This window comes from Leptopilina heterotoma, unplaced genomic scaffold (assembly GCF_015476425.1).
Source record: "Leptopilina heterotoma isolate Lh14 unplaced genomic scaffold, ASM1547642v1 Lhet_509, whole genome shotgun sequence".
NCBI classification, from domain to species: domain Eukaryota; kingdom Metazoa; phylum Arthropoda; class Insecta; order Hymenoptera; family Figitidae; genus Leptopilina; species Leptopilina heterotoma.
The window spans coordinates 499404-508631 of record NW_025111109.1 but is presented as its reverse complement, the minus strand read 5'-3'; the positions used below and the strand labels follow the sequence as shown (position 1 = coordinate 508631).

General features: G+C 33.5%; 2 protein-coding genes across 2 annotated transcripts; both read right to left on the bottom strand.

Moving 5' to 3' along the window:
* Nucleotides 1-520: 520 nt before the first annotated feature.
* LOC122507668 lies at nucleotides 521-1543 on the bottom strand. Its single transcript, XM_043620504.1, has one exon. It carries the CDS (start codon nucleotides 1541-1543, stop codon nucleotides 521-523), a length of 1023 nt encoding a protein of 340 aa, XP_043476439.1.
* Nucleotides 1544-4228: 2685 nt separating this feature from the next.
* LOC122507663 lies at nucleotides 4229-6678 on the bottom strand. Its single transcript, XM_043620498.1, has 3 exons — nucleotides 6016-6678; nucleotides 4978-5416; nucleotides 4229-4789 (listed from the first exon to the last, which is right to left on the bottom strand). Exons 1-3 carry the CDS (start codon nucleotides 6640-6642, stop codon nucleotides 4452-4454), a joined length of 1404 nt encoding a protein of 467 aa, XP_043476433.1. The 5' UTR covers nucleotides 6643-6678; the 3' UTR covers nucleotides 4229-4451.
* Nucleotides 6679-9228: the final 2550 nt, after the last annotated feature.

Here is a 9228-nt window from a genome sequence, read left to right as displayed (position 1 = left end):
AAAAGATTAATAAAGAAAGATTATTTTTATCTTATTTTATTTGTGTAATTCCTGTTTTATTCTATAGTTATCCATGACAATCCATACACTACCGTCCAAAAGTATCAGGACGATTACATTCGACTCTATGAAAAAACATGCCATCACTTTTTCAATCATATCTCAGAAATAAAAGGAGGTAAAAAAAACTTAAATACGGTTAGAAAGCTGATTAAATTCTGCGTAAAATAATCCGTTTTTGAAGTCATTTCGTTAATTATTTTTCAAGTTGTAGAGTAAGAAAGAAATAAAAAAAATTTTCTAATTTTTGTCTCTTGACTTCAACTTTTTCAAAAATCTAGAAAAATTTTTCTAAAAACACATAAATCTTCGTTAGAATTTCAGCTTTAAAATAAGCCTTCGAAAATTAAAAAAGGTTAATCCGTCTTTGATCTAATCTAATCCTCAAGAGGGGAAAGTAAGCACCTAGGTCATAAAACCCATTGTACCATGCTCCAGCTCGCTCGTTTATAGCAACCCCTTAGAGTCCTGTTCTTCTCCAGAAGTCCAGTATCTCTTCTATCGATAGGTTGCTCACCTGTTTAGGGTCAATAATTGCTTGACCCCAACTAGATAGCCTGATCCTAGCTAGCGCTGGGCATTCAGATAATATGTGAGTCGAAGTTTCGTTACTCTCCCCACACAGTTTGCACATAGGTGAAACTTGTCTGCCTATTTTATGCTGATGGTAATTCAATAGTCCATGACCCGTAAGTAGACGAACTACGGTTCTAACTCTGATCTTATCGAGTTTTAGGAGATCGCTCGCTCGCCTCTTGTTGAGTGCTAGCCCCAACAGAGTTTTCGCTTGCCTTCTTACCCTAACGTTCGCCCAATACTTCTTATGTTCCTTTTGACCCCATCTTTCCATGGCTCCCTTAACCAAGCACGGCATTATTGCCACTGCTGGTTCAGGACCTATAAATTCCGTCTCGGAACCAATTTTCGCCAAGACGTCTACTCTTTCATTACCCTTGATTCCCGAGTGACCCGGTACCCAAATCAATGAAAGTTTATTTGCTGAACCCAACTCATCTAGTACGCTGCGGCATTCCCAGACGAGTTTTGATTCTATTGTGGGATTTTTCAGAGCCCCTAAGGCCGCCTGACTATCCACACAAATACTAATCCTCTTGCCCTTTGTTCCGTTTCGAATGGACATTTGGGCGCAAGTTAAAATCGCACAGACCTCTGTCTGCCAGACCGTGGCATATTGTCCTAGTGACTCAGCCACTTTAATGCAGCCAGTTTTTCGATAAATTCCGAAGCCTGCACCGCAGTCCATCTTGGAGCCGTCTGTATACCAGACTTCGTCCCCAAGTGGAAAACCTTTCTTCCAGTCCATTCTGGAAGGTGTAATGATCTTAAAACGGGGTTTAAATTTCACCCTCTTGATCATTCTATCTTGCATCATACTTAATTCTGGTATTGATAGAATTGAGCGTGGAAGTTTGGTGTGTATACCACCAACCTTCCACCTTCCCTGCGCGGTTAACCTGCTCATAGTAAGAGCCGCCTTTTTCACCCAGTGGCGGATCCAAACAAGGCTTCTGGGGAGGGCCAAGCATTCCAAAAAAGGTTTTTTTGGGAGGGAGGCATCCATTAAAAGATGAAATCAATATAGTAGTGGATACCTCTGCTAATATGAATCCCAACGAGGCTATTGGCGTGGTTCTTATAGCCCCCGTGACACCCCTGAAAACCATTGCTTGTAATTTGTCCAGTTTCTCTCTAACCGTTATCAGTTGAGTTCTAGACCATTAAACCACCACTGCATGAAGAAACCTGGGTTTTAAAATCGTCTTATAGAGCCAATTGACTTCATATTTACAGAAAGTCCAGTTAGACTGCACCAATCTTTATTAATCTTAAGTGCATGTTCCGTAAGTTCTAAGAACGTCTCAATTGAGTGTCCTCTTATAATTAGAAGAGTCCTCTTAATTAACGGCTTGGGAACACCTCGCTTTCTAGCTGCCCTACAGATAACCTTGCTACGAGTATTAGGGAAGGCACCTTTAATATCAAGAAAGGTACCAAACGCATAACCACCACTGCTAATTTGTCCCTCTATTCTACCTACTGTCGAATGGAGGGTCAGCCTTCGGAATAAACACATCTCTCGTCTTTTTCCAAGACTCCGGTGTGTAACCAAGAGCTATAAACACTCTCATAATCTTACACAGGAGTAGTCTAATACATTTCAATCCCCTTTGCAAAAGAACCAGATATATACCATCCCCCTCTTAGGCCTTAAACGGTTTGAAAGTGCTTATGGCCCAATCAATCCCTTCCGGAGTTACGACCCTGGCTGCTAGTTTCCAGTGTTTCCGATTTCCTCGGGTCATTTTGGGTCCCACGCAATAGTTATTCTCCAACTTTTCTGTAAATTCTGTGAAGTTTACCTCCATAAGGTGCTTTCGACACTCCTTTTTAGCCTGGGCATAGCCCCCATTAGGTAACTTAATAATAGTTAATTTGGCCATTGGGTCTCGAGCTAGTTTATGAAGTCTTGATGCTTCTGGTACCCTCTCGATTCCCTCACAAAAACTTTTCCATCTGACACCCCTTGCCCTTTGTACTTCTTTCTTGTAAGAATTGCGAGCGGTATGATATTCATCCCATGCTTGCTAATGCCTACATTTCTTTGCCTTATTAAAAAGCTTTCTTACCGTTTTCCTATGTTTCTCCAAACAGGGGGTCCACTATTTCTACCCCCGTTAGAGTCCATTTTCTTAGCTACACAGCTTCTTTCAAAGGAGCCGTCAATACAATCGCGCAGATATTCCGCTGCAATCTCCAACTCCTCCCGCGTTCCATACGAAATGGGGAGGTACGCCACCACGCAAAGACTTGGAACAGATCGTAATATCCAACACTTCTTTTCTGTTAACAGTAACGAAAGTCGGCTTATTACCCCGAGTTAAAATTTTTAAATCTGTATCTATCAAACAATCTAAGAGTCTTCAGCCCCTGTGCGTTCATACCTTATTTACATTATTTGAAATTCTTCATGGTTTCGGAAATATTTGACTTGTCCGGTTTAGCTCCAGTCTCCCCTATCACAGTAGCTAACTTTAAGTCACGGCATTGAACTTGTTTTAAGGTTTTTACCTAGATACTGACTTTCATGCAGAGTGTACTGACTCACATCACACACTTTAAATTCCGTAAGAATGTGCAACTGCATTTAAGTAAATCGTTTTTCTGTGTATATAATGACTTTCTTCGTCACTATTTCACTAAAATCAAAGTAGGTAAGCTAATTAAGCCCTAATTATGTTTCAAATAAACTAACATTTTAAATTATTAATTTATATTTAATATTTTTCTGGATATAGTTTATTGAATAATCTGTCTAATACGAAGTTTCAGAAAAATTTCTTGAATACAAATAATAATCTGCAATATATATAATTTTGACAACTTAATATATATCTTTTGTTTAAAATAATTTTAGAAGGCCTACAAACAGAATTACCTAAAAAATTAAAATCAATCAAATGCTTGAACGAAATTTGTTGCACTCTGAAAAATGCTTTAACGAAAAACAACAGCAAAACTGAAAAGTAAGTCATGTATAGATTTTAATTAAACCTTTATAATAGTCAATTAAAAATTAATATCATAATTGTTTTCTTTATACATGCATGTAAAAACCTCGTTTGTCAACCATTAGCAACAATGAAAAATGCGTCTGATTCCTCACAGTCCGACTAACCGATGTACAAAAATTTGGCTCACATTACAACTGTGGCCAATAGTTATTTTCGTATCAAGGGCGCAAAACAGGTGATTGCGACGATGGCGAAATGAAGGGACCGAGGGGACACAATTTCGCTCCCTCGGCTTCGCCTCGGGCGCGAAATTGTGTCCCCTCGGTCCCTTCATTTCGCCATCGTCGTAATCACCTTTGCGCCCATGATGCTAACATAATTTTTTGTCCTAACTGCATGGAAAGTATGTCATTGAGGGCACGAGCAGTGAATTCTTTTTAATGATTTTTTCGATTTACCTAATCTTGCCCTCGCTTCAATTATTTTTTGCGTCCGAGGTGTGAACAAACTTTCTTGTCCTACCTGGACAAAAAGCATTTCATTTTAGACACAAACTGTATATAAAAAGTTAAAAAAGAGATTTAAAGGAAACAAGCATGGGGCTATATGTTTTTTAAGAATATTTTAAATACATCTTAAATTGAACCAAAATTTTTATTTTGAAAATATTTTAAACAATACTTAAATGTCACACATTGAATGGTATGTTTTGTAGTTTAACAAAATTCATAAACTTTCGTTAAGAAAAAATTAAATTTTATACATATTTGTTGTTTTTTGAAACAAAAACTTAACGAGGCGAGATAAAAAATAATGAAAATATGAGCAAAAGATACAGATGTGTGAATGTCAAATTATTTATTTGTAGATGTTGAATGTGCAGTGCGATATGTTATATGTAATTGATTGATTGTTTGATTCTTGAGAATTATTAATTTGTGATGAATAATGAATGTCATTGGTTTTCCGAACTTTGTTTGATGTGTTTTGCCCTGATGAGCTAGCTGCAGTTGAAATAGAGTCAATATCTGATGCAATTTCGTGGATAATTTTTCGTTTATTTGATTTTTTATTATTTGACTCATTCGATGGAATTTCCTTGATCTGCTTTGAACCACTTGATGAGGCTAAATTCACTGAGGCTTCAATTTGATTTCCAATTTTTCTCTTGTATGTTGTTGATTCTTCAATGTAACCTAGAAATATATTTATTTTTTAGAATATTAGTTCATTTTTATTTATTTATTATTATATAAATTAGTTATTTTTAAACAATTTTTAAATATAGGAAAACAAAGTTTCGTTAAAAGTTATAGGGAGGATTTTAATAAAATGTCAAATACTAGAAAAACAAATTTTAATTTAAATAAAAATGAAATTTTACCTTCCGCTACGGCTGAAGTTTTCCAACCTCCGAGACGTTTAAGAGCGATTATGTCCGCACCAGAATCGGCTAGTAATGTAGCAGATGTCCTTCGAAAGCTATGTCCGGTATATAATTCAGGATTTTCGAGATCTAAATATTTGGCAATTTCACTCGGCATTTTACCGAATTTATTTTTCCCAATAACTTGGGTGGTGCACTTTCCTTTTTGAAAGTTAAGGAAAAATTTATTCGAATTAGCATTTTTTGGTCTTAGAGATTCGTACTTTGACACAATTTCTCGAAATTCTCCTTCCACAGTAAATGATCGTGGTGTTTTGGTTTTTGTATTTGGTATTTTTATTAAAAGCAGATTGCCTTCATGAAGAACATCTTCCATTTTTATTTTTGATAATTCTTCCCTTCTGCAAGCACCACTTATGCCGAAAATTAAAGCAACCTAAAAAATATTTCAATTTTTAATTAGCTTTTATTATATAATTGGTAGTTTTTGTTTTATTTGTTTATTATTAAAGCATTTCTTAATATATTTTATTTATTTATAGAAGGTTATTTATTTTATTTTATATATTTTACAATCATATGCATGCATTTTTAGCAATCATTATTTTTAATTAATATTTTTTTAATGTATTATTGATTTTTAACTTTATAAAATTTAATTAATTAATTTATAATTTTTTTGTTATTGTTATACTTTTTAATATATATTGTACTTATTTATAAATAAATATTTGCATTTTATTTTATAGATTTTAACAATGATATGCATGATTTTTTTGAAATGATTATTTTTAAGTATTTATTTTTATATTATTATATTTATCAATTATTTATTTAACGTGTAACTTTATTTATTAAATTAATAAATTTGTTGATTTGTTGTGCAGTTATGAAATTATTTTTGCACGCATTATTAATTATTATACATATTTTTATTAAACTTTTTTTTATATATAATTATTGATTATATAAATTTTTGTTTTATTTTGTTTCTATCTTATTTTCTTTTTTATAGATATATATATTTTTACTTACTTTTGTAGCCAAAAATATGTCATCCGGAGCTTCGGACAGAAACATGTTAACATTTTCGGGAGATAACGTCTTCGATTTTTTTGATTTGTAACCATCTGAGTTTCTTTTCAGAAAACTTGTAACTTTCATAAAGCTTGCAATGTTAACATTGTCATTGTTTTTTAGAGTAGATTTTAACATGGAGTATGTTGACCATACCGTTGGTGGTTTATACTTTTCAGATAATTCTATCAAATATGCTAACATAACATTTTCTGTAATAGTCGTCACCTTTTTTGATTTGGCCCAGGTCTTGAATGTTGTGTAGACACTGTTATATTTATTCTTTGAAGTTGACGGCAGGAAATCTTTTTGAGCCTCTTTCACAAGTTCGCGAATTTCCGGTGGTGTGTGGAAATTAGTATCTTCATTTTCATCCGAATCATTTGAATTATCCATCATCTTTTTCGAATTTTGACAATTTTCAGCAATGACAAAAAGAAACGTGCTTGATATCGTTAACACTAAGTCGTCTGCTACGCTACGGCGTTGTTTTTCGGAGGGAATAGAACCAGATATTAAGGTCGTTCTCCAATAGAATCCTAAACTCATACGCTGCGATGCGTAACTAACGTATGGTTTTAGCATGGGTAACCATAGCAACCCGACGTTACTGCGTCTGCAAATCAACGCAACGCCGCTTTTTGAATCCTATTGGAGAAAGACCTTTATGAGACAGGGAATCGGAATCATCGTTTGTTGAGCAGGGTTGGACACATAAAATACTTTAGTTAAATTACGTGGCCTTTTACAGTAAAATATCTCGCATTTTTTACTTAAAATGTTTAATACACAATGTATCTTTGAGTAGAGGGGGGTAAAATACGTACTTTACATATTATGTATACGAAACTAGCTATTTTACGTGAAAAAAATAAAGTAACGCAAAATTTTCTTTACTTTATGACCGTTAAAACGAAAGAAGCGGGCGGAAAATAATTTGCGCCCGCTCGGAGGTAGAAGAAGCGGGCGCAAAATATTTTGCGCCCGCTTGGAGGATGGTAAGCGGGCGCAAAATATTTTCCGCCCGCTTCCCCTACCCCTGCGTTGGAATGAGTCACTTTGCGCCCGCTCTAAGTGCCCGAAATGACATACTTTCCGTGCAGGTAGGACAAAAAATATTTTGCACATCGTTTGTTCACACTGTGACTCGATAGGACATTTTGAACGACTGTAAAAGTGCTTATACCAAAAAGAGGTATTTTCTGCACTTAAAAAGAAAATTATGGTTTAATATACGGTGCCATTCAAGCAATTTACCTCTTGTATACAATGAAAACTGGATTTAATTTAACAAAATAAATCTTAATTAAAATTTAGATTAGATGTTGCTTCTGTCATGAGATCACTTTCACATAATGTAAAAAAATTTACAAACATATCGAAAGGTAAATACTTATTTAATTAATTAACATTTATTTAATCACAATTGTGTTTATAACGATTCGTCTGAAAAGAACAATTATTTTAAACTAATAAATTACTGTCTATTTACTCAAATCTTTTAAATTCAGACTAAAATATGGACAATTACTGTAGCCAACTATCCAATAGTTCCACCTGTTGGGTATATTTTCTAAAGTGGTGTCTTCTTTTCTTACCTTTAGTGGAGTCCCATGTTGGCGTAAAGGGTCCTTCCCCCACTCTACCTACCTTCCGGGCACCGTCAGTCAGACATACATGGTATGAACTACTTCTCCCCCCCACAAATATGCAGTGAAATTTCATTGACGCCCTTCATCTGTCACTTTATTCTCAGATTTCGAAGGAAAATTCTACAAAAAAAATTAACACTATTCACTGAGTTCTAAAGCCGCCAACAATAATTTTAGACTACTCATAAAAAAATTTTGAAAAAGACCCTTTTTTAAGCCTTCAAACAGGTATAACCCCATAAGTAAAATTATTCAATAGTGTAATTCTTGTTAAAAAGTACTACAAGATTTCAATTATTTAAACACAAAATTTAATCATTTACAGAAAAATTGATTGTCTAAAATTGTATTAAAAACAATAGAAATCATGTGTAGAATTTTCTTATTTGAAAATAGTCGAATTTATGTAAACGAACTGAATATGAATACTAAGGGAGGGGAGAGTAGAAAATTTGACTGCATATATGTGGGGGGAGAAGTAGTTTATACCATGTATATATGACTGACTGTGCCCGGAAATTAGGTGGAGTAGTAGAATGTCCCGGGAGCGAGATTTCGACTTAACACAAATCGTTTTTTTGGCTTAAACATTCCATATTTAGTTTAAATTTCAAAGGTCTATGTAAAATAAATAAAAACTTAAATTATATATAATCAATATAAATTTTCTGCAGTATATGACAACTTTAATTATGTTGAGATCAAAATATCCAATGATTTGAAAGTAATAGAATTGTGCAAGAAAGATAAAGGTATTAAAATATTTATTTCATTTTATTTATAAAGCAATTACAAGTAGAAAATATTCTAAATGTAGTTTACACGTACCACTGATCTTTATATTAACTGGATGGGCGATTGCTTTAGAAAAGTGGCTTCCGGTGTGAAAATAATTGAAACTTTCGACGCCATGTTTTAGATTCCGGTGAAACAGCGTAGACCGCCTTTGTTTGCGTTAGTTGCCGTATGAGTGTACTTATTGATATAGTGTGTGTGTGTTTTTTACAAGAAAGTCCATATTTAAATGTAAATCCATTTTTTTTATTTAAGTTTTATTTAAGACATTTTTCAAAAAACCATTACTTTTACGGACCTAAAGTAAAATTACAGACCTTTACGGGATTTACGGACATTAGTTCGAGCACTGAATTATGTATTTTAAAAATAAATTGATTTACTTTAAAAAATGAATTTTTATAATTTCATTATTTCTACTTTTCTTTTGATATTTCAGAATTTTAAGTGATTAATCTTTTTCTATTTGATTATTATATGTCTGTGCGGTTCATATTATTTATCAAAATAGAATAGACATGCAAATTAGAAAGGCAATATTAATTATTGCTATTGATTTTTTACTTAAAATTTGTAAAACTAATTACGGATATTAAAAAAAATTGTTCATGAGTATTTCAAGTCATAAAGAAAAAAATTCTCTGACTTTAGAAAAAATTCCTTGACATTTCCCGGTTTTCGAGGTGTTGCAGAAGCCCTAATGTTTTTGTGATAAAATCAATTT

Bases quoted from the DNA above. Each gene is read 5' to 3' on its own strand.
- LOC122507663 (XM_043620498.1), bottom strand. From the start codon at position 6,642: ATGCTAAAACCATACGTTAGTTACGCATCGCAGCGTATGAGTTTAGGA. The intron at 5,417-6,015 runs GTAAGTAAAAAT...AATATTTTTTAG, and splicing joins ACATATTTTTGGCTACAAAA to GTTGCTTTAATTTTCGGCAT. The intron at 4,790-4,977 runs GTAAAATTTCAT...ATATATTTCTAG, and splicing joins AACTTCAGCCGTAGCGGAAG to GTTACATTGAAGAATCAACA.
- LOC122507668 (XM_043620504.1), bottom strand. From the start codon at position 1,543: ATGAGCAGGTTAACCGCGCAGGGAAGGTGGAAGGTTGGTGGTATACAC.